At 39.9% G+C, this 12,867-nt stretch overlaps 1 protein-coding gene across 8 annotated transcripts in view; it reads left to right on the top strand.

The window, feature by feature from the left end:
• Positions 1-11,874, top strand: part of ADGRG6 (adhesion G protein-coupled receptor G6) — a 112,183-nt gene extending 100,309 nt beyond the window's left edge. For 6 of the 8 annotated variants that reach the window (XM_074580556.1, XM_074580553.1, XM_074580558.1 and 3 more), the window contains 3 exons: positions 989-1,090; positions 3,442-3,594; positions 10,911-11,874. In XM_074580556.1, coding sequence (XP_074436657.1) covers positions 989-1,090; positions 3,442-3,594; positions 10,911-11,089 — 434 coding nt within the window. In that variant the 3' untranslated portion in view covers positions 11,090-11,874. Of the gene's footprint in view, positions 1-988; positions 1,091-3,441; positions 3,595-8,486; positions 8,534-10,910 lie in introns of all 8 variants that reach the window. The other 2 variants (XM_074580561.1, XM_074580560.1) reach the window with 1 other exon arrangement.
• Positions 11,875-12,867: the final 993 nt, after the last annotated feature.

Below are 12,867 nucleotides of genomic sequence, written 5' to 3'. Positions count from 1 at the left end.
TCTCTAAAGATGGCACTTAACCCTCTTTGCCCACTTTATGTAGCATTTATTCATGTTTAAGATATAATGACGAGGGATTTGGTGGTAACATTTTGCCATCAGGTGTTCAGCCCCAGCTTGGCTCTCTCCCAGTGAATAAAAGTACAAGAAGAACAGGCCAAGCTGGAGAACAACGGAAGATTCCACAGCCAGTGCCTGCCTGGGAAGCGCCAGGAGCATATGAGATTTCCAACTTCTATATTTAGCTCCAAAGTATCTCTGTAGAATGATGAAATCATACCATACGCCCAGTTAAAACCTTCTTTACCATGTGACAGATGCTTAGCTTCTGGTTTGAAAATAAAGATTATAAAGTTGCATGAGAAATATGAACTCTAGAAGAACATTCTTAAAACACATTCATTGCAATTGCATACACAAACCAGGTAATTTTCTTCAGAATTAAGTAGCTGGACACATAATTGGTACTTCTGAACATATTATTACAATTTTCATAACCATTCCAAGTGCATGCATGTGATGCACATACATCCAAGTGTGCTTTTTCAGGGCACTCTTTAGTGTCTATTACAAGACTTCTGGTTTTAAAAGAATACAACCTAGTTCTGTAGATATGGAACAGGAGGAGATAAAATATCTTCTTGGTAATATAATAGTGTCTGTATTTACTTTGCAATCTGGTTCTTGTTCTTGCAGAATACTCATTTGGTTCAAAGACAAAACCTTTTAATTATTTTCCTGTATCTAAATCAACAGTGTCAATAAAAGAGGTCCTATTCTCTTTCTTCTGATATCCCAAGCACTTATATAGCAGCTAGAGGGTGGGAAAGCTTTAATTCATTTCCATACCTCTTAAATGAGGCATAGATGACAATAAAAAAACTTTAAGGTTATTTTCCTTTGCTTGTACTTCATCATCTTTTTAGTTAATCTATTTGTCTATTTATAAATATGTGCTTCATTTGCTGTTTATTTGCTTTTGTCACAGGTTTATTTATATTTGTATTCCATTGCGCCATGAAAGAAAATGTGCAGAAACAATGGAGGAGACATCTCTGTTGTGGCAGATTCCGACTGGCAGACAATTCAGGTAAAAGCAATTCACAGCTCCCCTCCTTAGGTGCTGCAGTAGTCCATAAAAGTCCAGGTGAACAGCTAGCTGTGTTATTTTTAATATAATACACTGTAAGCCAGAGACATGGAAAAATAGATTAATCATAGGCTTTCACTTCAGTGCTAACAATTGCCAAGGGACTTTTCAGATATCACTTCATAAAAATTCTCAAATCTTCTCTTTCATTTTTCCACTGAAGGCAGCTAGTAAATTTTGTAGAGCTATGAGCACGGCTTTGGAAGGCCCTTTGGACCCTGAAAAAAAAATTAAATTAAATAAATATCCAGAGATTCAAACTCTGTCATTCAAAAGCCAGTCTTATGGCTTTTCTCCTGCATTACAGTATGTTGACTGAATTGTGTGGACTGTTAGGTTGATGTAGGAGCAACTCTTAAAAGGGTAGAAATACTTTGAGGTTTTTTGCCTTTATCTTTGCCTTTTCAAACTGCTCTGTCCTTCACCATATAATTCAGAGAGACCATTAGAGACTCAAAACCATAGGAAATTCCTTTAGCAGAAGCCTGATTAGGCTTCAGAATTTAAGTTCATCTTTATCTGCAACTCTTGGAGAAAAAGGAGAGCGGTTGGTTTGGACACTGAAGTGCAACACTCAGGACACTGTGTTTGTAGTCTCCTGCACCTTTGGCCACCTCAGATTGCATTAGACTCCTGTGTTTAGGCAACTGGATCTTGGTTTGCTTTACGATGTAATGATTTTGGACCATATAATTCTTGTTCATACGGTTCTTGCTCAATGACCAGGGTTGAAATCTGTAGTTGGTGTAAGGTGGCATAAGCTCATTGCCTAGTAAGGTAAGCCAGTTGATTCCAGATAATAACAGTGCTCCAAATACCCCAGCGTCCTTTCTCTCTTGGCATCCAAGGTTTGTTTCAAGGTTTTAAGTAAGTGCTTTGCCACCAAGACTTTTGCTTTGTCTTGTTCTGTTTTGTTTAGAAAATGCATTCTCATTGTACACTATAAAACATTTATGCTTTTACTTTGTAGTAAGAAAACCTGATTTATGATTTCAAATTAGGAAAAGTGTATTCATTCTGATCAGGCATCCAGATTGTTTCGGATGTTCAGTTTCCATGTGGTTCATGCTGTAACGCATCAACTGGAAAACACAGATAGATCAAATTATTTCCAGATTTTTATGCTGCTGTTGGGTAGCTTGTGGGTATGACAGAAATAAAAAACCTGAAGGATTTGAGTACTTCATTTGAATAGTTAATGTGCTGTCATTACGCCTAGCATTAACCAGTCCATCACCACTGGCTAGTTTTATTCTCCATGAATCTGACACACTTTTCAGGCAGAACAGTGAAATATGTGAACTTGCATACCTATCTGATTGAAATGTACTTTAGGGCATGCTATGATAAAGCAAACTAAAAAACAAGCCAAAGCCTTGCAACACTGCCATAGCTAGATCAGAGAAATAGTAATCTATACTCTAGAGCAATGATTTAGGATAAAATATTGGTCTTGATTTAAATCAAGGCTAAAGTGGTCCATGTATCTTTGGTTTGGACTTCTCTTCCATTCTGTGAATTCCATTGCAGTACAGTGAATTACAGCAATAAGACTAAAGTGTGAAACTACCTGTACCTACCTGCAAGTGTATGATACAAGAGTAGTTAGATACATTTATTCTACTGGTATTGGGACAAGTGATGAATTTTTCAGTGTCAGTTTTCCTCAGTAGGTTTATTGATATTAGTTATGTAATTTAATTTTGGAAGTTGTTCCAGTGTAAGAGCCTATTGTGTTAATGGTTCAGACAAAATGCTTCAAATGTGAACTACTAAATAACCATTCATTGTTTTTTAATAATCCACCAATATGCTAACCCCTATAACAAAAAGTGCAGATCCACTAGTGTGTAGTATCTACCTCAGCAGATCAAGGCCTCAAACAGTAAGACCTCTGTAAATGCTCCTGTCCAACCCTTTCCTATCCATCCCTTGAGATTTCTCTGGTCAGGTGACGAAACTTTGGCATTCTTATACTGCTGCAGATCTTCGTGGCTCCCTTTCACCCTGGAAAGCTGTGTCTTATTTACAGTTCTGCCATGCAACAAAATTATATTTAGTGTGTTAGAGCAACCGATTTTAACTACCGTGGTAAATAGCAAAGTAAATCAAGTTGGAATAATTCTCGTAGTTCTTAAGAACCAAAGAAGCTGCCTGACAGGAAGAACATAGGCTGCTTGTTATGAGCAACACTAAGAGATGCATCTGATACCTGAAATGTTCATAATTTAATAAATTAGGCATTTAGCACCTATGTTAATTATTTATGTAAACTTTTCAATCATTTTTAGATTGGAGCAAAACAGCAACCAATATTATAAAGAAGAGTTCTGATAATCTTGGGAAATCCTTATCATCTAGTTCCATTGGCTCCAATTCAACCTACTTAACATCCAAGTCAAAATCTACAACAACAACATATTGCAAAAGGAACAGCCATACAGGTGAGTTCTTGCACTGTAACACAGTACATCTGTAAATATATAGTTTCATGTTAAAGGTACAGTAGGAATTTCTACCCAAAGGCTAATGTAAAAAAATTTCACCAATTTATATAGTTTCAGTATTTTTAAAATATATGTTACTGTTTAATAAGAATCATAACCTAATATACAATACTTCCAGTATATAGTTCTTATCTGGGTATGGTCCCATACTAAACAAAGTAGATGTGACAAAAGCAAATCTTACCTTTTCTATAGCACTTTCACCTCTTTGGCTAACAGAAGGTAAGTCTTATTATCCCATTGTAAACACAATAGTAACCAGTAACCAAATCACAGAGAGACAACATGCTATAAACCCTTCAAAAAGGATGGGCCAGGAAGGAGAGGCAGCGCAGTGGCCCTGTACGTTAGGGAGTGATTTGGTTGTCTTGAACTTAACGATGGTGACGATAGGGTTGAGTCTTTATGGGTAATAGTGAGAGGAGCAGCCAAGAAAGGCAGATATCATGGTGGGACTCTGTTATAGGCTGCCCAACCCAGATGAAGAGGCAGACAAAATATTCTATAAGCAGCTGGGAGAAGTCTCACAGTCACTACCACTTGTTCTCGTGGGGGACTTAAATTTACCAGTCATCTGCTGAAAATACAACACAGCAGAGAGGAAACAATCTAGGAGGTTCTTGGATTGTGTGGAAGATAACTTCCTGACACAGCTAGTGCGGGAGTCAACTTGGGAAGGTGTTCCGCTGGGCTTGTTGTTTGCGAAAAAAGAAGGATTTGTTGCTGATGTGAAGGTTGGAGGCTGTCTTGGGCACAGTGATCATGAAAAGACAGAGTTTTAGATTCTTGGAGGAGTAGGGAGGTGGGTTAGTAGAACTGTCACCTTGGACTTCCGGAGGGCAGACTTCGACCAGTTTAGGAGACTGGTTGACAGAGTCCCTTGGGAAGCGGTCCTGAGGGGAAAGGAGTCCAGGAAGGCTGGACATTCTTCAAGAAGGAAATCTTAAAAGTGCAGGAGCAGGCTGTCCCCATGTGCTGTAAGATGAGACAGCGGGGAAGAAGGCGGGGCTGGCTGAACCAAGATCACTGGCTAGAACTCAGGAAGAAAAGGAAAGTTTATGGCCTATGGAATAAAGGTCAGGCCACTCAGAAAGACTACAAAGATTGTGTGAGGCTATGCAGGGAGAAAATTAGAAGCTCCAAAGACCAATGAGAACTTAATCTGGCTACTGCTGTAAAAGACAATAAAAAATGTTTCTAGAAATACATGAATAACAAAAGGAGGACAAAGGAGAATCTCCATCCGTTATTGGATGTAGAGGGAAACATAGCAACAAAGGATGAGGAAAAGGCTGAGGTACTTAACACCTTCTTTGCCTCAGTCTTTAATAGTAATACCTCTGGGTACCGAGCCCCCTGAGCTGGACGACATGGATGGGAAGCAGAATGAACCCCCCATAATCCAAGAGGAAATGGTTAGTGAGCTGCTACACCACTTAGGTGCACCCAAGTCTATGGGGCCGGATGGGATCCACCCAAGGGTACTGAGGAAGCTGGCAGAAGTGCTCACCAAGCCACTTTCCATCTTTTATCAGCAGTCCTCGCTAACTGGGGAGGTCCCAGTTGACTGGAAGATAGCAAATGTGACACTCATCTACAAGAAGGGCCAGAAGGAGGATCCAGGGAACTACAGGCCTGTCAGTATGACCTCAGTGCCAGGGAAGGTTATGGAGCAGATCACCTTGAGTACAATCACACAGCACATACCAGACAATCAAGGGATCAGACCCAGTCAGCATGAGTTTATGAAAGGCGGGTCCTGCCTGACTAACCTGATCACCTTCTATGACAAGGTGACCTGCTTAGTGGGTGAGGGAAAAGCTGTGGATGTTATCTACCTAGACTTGAGTAAAGCCTTTGACACCATTTCCTACAGCATTCTCCTAGAGAAACTGGCTGCTCATGGCTTGGATGGGCTTATGTTTCACTGGGTGAAAAACTGGCTGGATGGCCAGGCCAGAAGAGTTGTGGTGAATGGAGTTAAATCCATTTGGCATCTGGTCACAAGTGGTGTTCCCCAGGGCTCAGTACTGGGGCCAGTTCTGTTTAACATCTTTAACAATGATCTGGACAAGGGGACTGACTGCACCCTCAGAAAGTTTGCAGATGACACCAAATTAGGTGGCAGTGTCAACCTGCTAGATGGTAGGAAGGCTTTACAAAAGCATCTGGACAGGCTGGACTGATGGGCCAAGGCCTGTTGTATGAAGGTCAACAAGGCCAAGTGCCAGGTCCTGCACTTGGGTCACAACCACCCCATGCAGCGCTACAGGCTTGGGGAAGAGTGGCTGGAAAAGGACCTGGGGGTATTGGTTGATACCCAGCTGAATATGAGCCAGCAGTGTGCCCAGGTGGCCAAGAAGGCCAACAGCATCCTGGTTTATATCAGAAGAAATAGTGTGGCCAGCAGGACTAGGGAAGTGATTGTCCCCCTGTACTTGGCACTGGTGAGGCCACACCTCAAATACCGTGTCCAGTTTTGGGCCCCTCATACAAGAAAGACATTGAGGTCCTGGAGCATGTTCAAAGAAGAGCAGCAAAGCTGGTGAGGGGTCTAGAGCACAAGTCTTATGAGGAGCGGCTGAGGGAACTGGGATTGTTTAGCTTGGAGAAAAAGAGGCTCAGAGGAGACCTTATCACTCCCTACAACTACCTGAAAGGAGGTTGTAGCGAGGTGGGGGTCAGTCTCTTTTCCCAAATAATAGGCAATAGGACAAGAGGAAATGGCCTCAAGTTGCTCCAGGGGAGGTTTAGACTGGATATTAGGAAAAAATTCCTCACTGTCAAGCATTGGAACGGGCTGCCCATGGAAGTGGTTGAGTTGCCATCCTTGAAGGTATTTAAAAAGACATGTAAATGTAGTGCTGAGGGACATGGTTTAGTGGTAACCTGGCAGTGCTAGGTTAACAGCTGGACTTGATGATCTTGAAGGTGTCATATAAATTCTATGATTCTATGATGTTCATCACCCAAGGTTAACATAAAAGCTAGCAGCACAGCTGGAAACATCAATCAAGTCTTGTGAATCTGAGTTGATTCACTTGGTCAAACTGCTTCCATTTAACTGCAACACATAGGTAAAGCGACACATGGAGGCTACTTGGAAAAGGATACTGTGTTCACAGAGTATTTCACAAATAGCATGCCGTATCTACTGCTTATTTATGTAGATGTCAATGGTGTGTGTAATAAAAGACATCATCTGTATTCCACTGATGTCATAAAAATGTGCTCGTTTTAAGACCACTTTAAAGGAGCACAAAAAGAGAGAAGCTGGAATGATTTGCAAGTCTGTTGGCTTATGTCTGAGGTAATATTTCAGAAAATCACTTAAATAGTTCAGATTTTTTTGTTATCGGGTTTTTGTGAACTCATGCTTTTGTCCTGTGTAAAGCCACATAACATCACAGAATCTTCTTCTAAAACAGCAGAAATAAAATCTGCACACATATTTCACCCAAAGATGTATTTTCTTGCTTTAAAATATTTGTTAGAAGCAATGATTTAGATATGAAATAGCTGATTTTACTGGAAGGAAAGTTCCATTGTTTCTTAAGAACAAATTATTTTCAGAAGTCCCCAAGGTCTCATTTATGATGGTATGGTCTCCTTTCTTGAAATGTGGCATAGTTTCCAGGAAATACCTTCCTATTTTTATTGATGGTCATTACCATGTTCAATTAGGCACACATATTTTGTCTAGAATTCCCATTTTTTTAAGAATTACATTCTTATTCTCTTTGGCTGTAAGCACTCACCCAATATTGAGTGTATCCACTGAGAGGTTGTGCATCAGGTACTTTAAGAGTGTAAATCTTTTCTGGCTATGGAGAATATACATGAAGTACATTTGCTTTGAATACAGTAAGAATCACTGGTATCTTAGAAATTCCCCAGTGTAGCTGAGCTTGCTCTCAGGACTGCCATTCACAGCTCTTTGGGGAGCACACAGCTGGCGCCTGCTCACCAGGGTGCCTGTCCCTGCTGCCATCTCAGGTTTGATGTGCCACGCACCCAGCTGCCCTAAGCAAGCTGTCCTCAGCTCTCTGTCCTATGAAGGGACACTTCTGTCAGCCGTCTTCCACAAAGAGCGTCTATGATATTCACCGATCACAGTGCTACTATTAATTTAATAGTAGAAGAGGAGAGCATCGTGCCCTTTCCGCTGCAGACAGAGAATTGTCATTGGTACTCGTGGCAGACCAACCTTTAGACCCTTGGTATTAGGATTAATGAAAAAAAATATGCTTAAACGTTTTGTTGTACTCGGGGCTTTTTATCAGTCTGACAATGAAAGAGACTTAGTGCTGGAGTTTTTGCAATGCGTTCTTGAAGCAAAACAACAACACAGTTCCAGATAAGAAGTAAGCTAAGAGAAACTTGCAGTTGGGAACACGCTCCTGTACTTTCTTCGAAAGTGGTGAGCTTAATCCTATGCATAAATTATTTCCTAAAATGGATTGCAGTTAGTAATCTCATCGTAGTTTGTAATGTGACTGTTTATTAGACATTAAGAAAACATCAGTTTTCTCTATATTTTTAAAATTTTAAGACATTTTACTTTGACCTCTGAAAATACACACTTTATTGTGATACGCCAAAGAAATTTTTGCTTAGGTTTTCAAATACTGACATATATTCCCACGTGTTAAAATAATAGAAAATAACATTAAGGTTCTGATTTTTAATACAGCTAAACTTCTCATTTTGATGTCTTAGCTAAATTGCAGGCAAATAATGTAATAGCTACATGTCTTGGCAACTCTTGTTAATATGGTTATAATGTGCTCCCTGGAATTGACACGAACATTCATGTGTTTGTGGTATAGATAATGTCTTCTAAGGCCCTTTCCTCATCAGTGGTGAAGCCTTACAGGTAAAGTGAGAATTGCTTTTGTGGAATGCATGGTTTGAACAGGGTGGAGGGATGCCACTTGCATGATGTCCTCATTGACACAAAGGACTTTGCTAAACAGAAACGCTGCTTGTTTCTCACTATTACATCTTGCGCCATTGATGCTGAATCAAAGGATAAGCGCGCTTCAAACTCTGGGTGTCTGCACTCTGCATGGGGCATGAAGCATTTGGAAGGTGCCATTTTAGAAGACAGACCATGTCCTGACATTAATGCCTGTGTACAGTAATCTGGGGAAAGGAGATTAAGTTGGAACACCCATACACAAAGCATACATTAGAAAGGAAAAACAATCAGATTGAGTCCTAGAAAGTGTTTTTATATTTTTAAAAGTTATTACAGGAATTTTAAGATATTGTATTTCTGTTTGGTCTGTGGCCGTTATGGAATTAGTCTTCTAGCAACATTTTTTTCATATCCAGTCACACACAAAGTAGGTCTGAATGACAAACTATGTGTGTCTGAAAGCCGTGCTGTGAACTGCTGGCTGAAGGCAGGATGCACTGACTAGGACACGAATACTGGATGGACCCTACTGGGTAGACGAAGAAATCACTTTGGCATCTTGTGGCCCTGATGTCTACGAGTCTGACACAAACTTTTTGTACGTAGTACTTAAATACTATATATAACACTTCAGTGAATTAGAAGTTAAGATTATTTCTGCAGTGAATTTGGTGGTAAAAATCCCAACTACTTCAGTGATACAGGATTTTAACCCTGTACTTGGGTGTGAAGCCCATTGAGCTAAAAAAAAAAAAAAAAGAGGTCTGCACTGGTTTCAAAGGACTTATGTAGTCCTGTGCATGCAAATTTCATGAGGAAATAGCTGGTATTTAACAATGTAATGATGCTTTGTGGAAAAAAAAAAGTGTACATGTTTGCAAGGAATTTCAAAAACCTTTCCTAAAGACTAAGAATTAAATTTTCATCTTTGAAATAAGATATTTAATATGTAGAAAAACTTCAAAATGTAGCACCATTGGCTAATAAATGCATAGATTTGAAAGGCACACAGTACCCAGCAGTTTGCTATTGGACATGGAGTTATTTGCTGCGATTCATGGACATTCTTGCGTGCTTTGAGAAAATCATTCTGATATGCCTTAACATGCTTGTTTCTTTTTTCATGAGTACAGCTGTTTTGATTTCTCACTCTACAATCCATTTCTCCTTTATGCAACACTTTATGCTCTAGTATGGCTTGATATCATGACTTCTGCAGGGGCGGGTTACTTTTCCATTTATTTCTAATTAATGATTTATTTCTATAAGAAACAATTTTTGTATGAAATCGTAGTTTAAATAATATGAAAAGTGGTTAAATGATCCTCTACCAAGGAATTTTTGAAGGTGATTTTACCAAGGTCTTATAAAGAGCCTTCAAAATTGTCACTTGTAGAAAACTTTGCTTCACAGGATACTCCATCTTACTTGTGATGGTCCAAAGCTTGCCTGGCTTAAGAGAATTAATTCCAGCTTTATTCACTTCAGTGGAAGAGATAAGAAAGCTCATCAGGACAATGTACTTGAGAAAATGAGATAGCAGCTCTCTCCTTTCGTTGCTCACTACGTGAGCTCTACCTACCGACCGTTCTCTGAACAGCAGCGCTGTGAGCCGCTGAAGCAGACTTTCCCAGCCCGGCTGGGAATTGCCTTGCTCCTTTTTCTCCTCAGTTCCACCCTCGCCTTATGGCACATGAACTCGGAAGGGATGCCGGTTTTCTGCATCTTTTCCTCCCCACAGTTGTTCAGTTTGTACCCTCAACATTACGGAAAAGACAAAGTGATGCGAGGCAAGCACAAAGTTCAGGCCAGTTTTGGCTCTGGTTATCTAACTTAAGATGCAAGTCATCTTCTGCTACGTTCTGCACAGAATACATTAGTTCTGTGCATAGCTTAAAACCTCCACTGTTGACATAATTAAATACATTTACTGTCATTTTCCACTACTTTATTTTATGAAGATATTATTTACAAGATGTTGTGAAGGTCCCCCCTTTTCCAGTGCTATCCAAATGTTTTTAGTTTGTAAGATTCAAAGCATTGACAGTACATTAATATATTAAGGAGTCACAAGAGTCAGTTACACTTTAGGTAAAATAATAGGGGGATAATTTTAAGATAGACCTGAGAGGTCTGCCCACAAAACCAGGCATCTAAAAAGAATTTAAAAGAAGCAATGCCAAGCCAAAAAGTTGTTTGCTGGCTTTTAGGGCAGTAATTTAATTCAGCAGTAGTAGCAATTGAAGGCATATCTATGTGGGAGTGACACACCTTTTAAACTATGAGTTTGCTTACGAAGCCCTGACTTCTTGTTGCTTTTTCCTCTTCCTAGAGAATGTTTTTCTTGACAAGCCTTCTTCAAAATTTGCCCAAGAGGATGGAGAACAGACATCAATCATCCCTGTCCACCAGGTTATTGACAAGGTCAAGGGATACTGCAATCCTCACTCTGACAACTTCTATAAAAATATCATCATGTCCGACACATTTAGTCACAGCACGAAGTTCTAACTGGGCTTCTGAATTTTTTGAACCAAAGGAAGACAAAAGTCTGCCTGGAATTGAGAATATTGGATGTCATAGAATGTGACCTGTTTGGTTATTTTTTCCCAGATTATAATGTTCTCCTGTTAACAGTTTCCACTTGAGGACCAATTTCTCTACCTTTTTGCTGTTGTGGAAAAAGACAATTTTCCACCATGGCATTGAGCTGTTTTTAAATGTGTGCCAGCCAACATGATGCCTGGACAGCTAATTGTAATCCTGTGTAAATATTTTTTAAGACCGGAGAGCCACAAGCCTAACTCTAAATTATATAGTCCAAGCAGAAGCAAATCTTGACTTCTGGAGAAAATAGCAGACATGTCACGCAGTACAGGCAAGACCTTATTGAACAGTTTACTGATGGTTTTTTTCTTTTGAAGAATATGGATTTCCCCTACAACACTTGTTAGATTCTTGCTTCTTGACTGCCTAGTTCTGTCTGTTCTTTATTTGTAAGTGAATAAAGCCCTAACACCAGTGTTAAAGGGTTATTTTAAACCAGTTTTCACTAAATAGACCTAATCATGCAAATCTTGCTTACCAAAACAGTATGTGCTGTAAATTCAGGCTATTTTGTATCCATGTACATAGAAACACACATTACATAGATGCGCTGGCTGAGAAGGGCGTGCAGGTGGCTAGTAACTCTTGCGAATTTTAAAGCCATTGATATATTATATATGGAAACAGACAGTTGTACCTATTATTTGCATCTGTACAGAACAAGTACCAGGTAAATCCAAAGTTTACACAAAGTCATGTGTCAACATTTATTGATTGGTATGTATGAAATGCAGCATCTCCCATCACAATTCTATGTTTAATGTTCTTTCTCACTAAACAAAACAGAAGACAGTCATCTATATATAGATATATAACTATATACCTAGATCTCTCTCCACGCATATTTTTATAATAATGCACTTGGTAAATATGACAGAGGAAACCACAATGTGTACCACAGACAATCTAAGAACAATGAACGGTGCTAAAACTTAAGTTTAAGTACTTAAATACAAGATGAAAAAGGCTCTGAGGAGACCTTATAGCAGCCTTCCAGTACCTAAAGGGGGCCTACAGGAAGGATGGGGAGTGTAATGATAGGACACGGGGTAACGGCTTCAAACTGAAAGAGGGGAGATTTAGATTGGATATCAGGAAGAAATTCTTTACTGTGAAGGTGGTGAGGCACTGGAACAGGTTGCCCAGGGAAGCTGTGGAGGCCCCATCCCTGGAAGTGTTCAAGGCCAGGCCTGATGGGGCTTTGAGCAACCTGGTCTAGTGGGAGGTGTCCCTGCCCAGGGCAGGGGGCTTGGAACTACATGATCTTTAAGGTCCCTTCCAACCTGAACCACTCTGTGATTCTCTGTAATTCTGTGTAAGCCCATGGGTTCATTTTTCAGTCTCTGTACTTCAGACATACTGTATGTATAGACACCTACATCAGATGGCATTGCAACATTAGAATAACCTGGAATGCATTTATCAGTAATAAATAACTAACACCTTTCCGGGCACATAATGGTATCAGTATCAGTACCCCCCTCCTGCCCTGGGGTTGGTTGACTTGGTTGCGGTTGTCGAAGGCACAGAGTTTAAACAGCGTTCAGGCAACATCAGGGAATTTCACATTGCTATTCTGTGTGCGCAATAACACTGAGTTGTGTCTGTGTGCAGACAAGAGACAAGCGCATAAAATGCCTACTTGTTTTAATCTTTATAAATGTATGACACTTTAGCATGCA

The sequence above is a fragment of the Larus michahellis genome, chromosome 3, assembly GCF_964199755.1.
Source record: "Larus michahellis chromosome 3, bLarMic1.1, whole genome shotgun sequence".
Lineage (NCBI taxonomy): Eukaryota > Metazoa > Chordata > Aves > Charadriiformes > Laridae > Larus > Larus michahellis.
The sequence above is the reverse complement of the archived record's forward strand: the minus strand, read 5'-3'. Positions and strand labels throughout refer to the sequence as shown.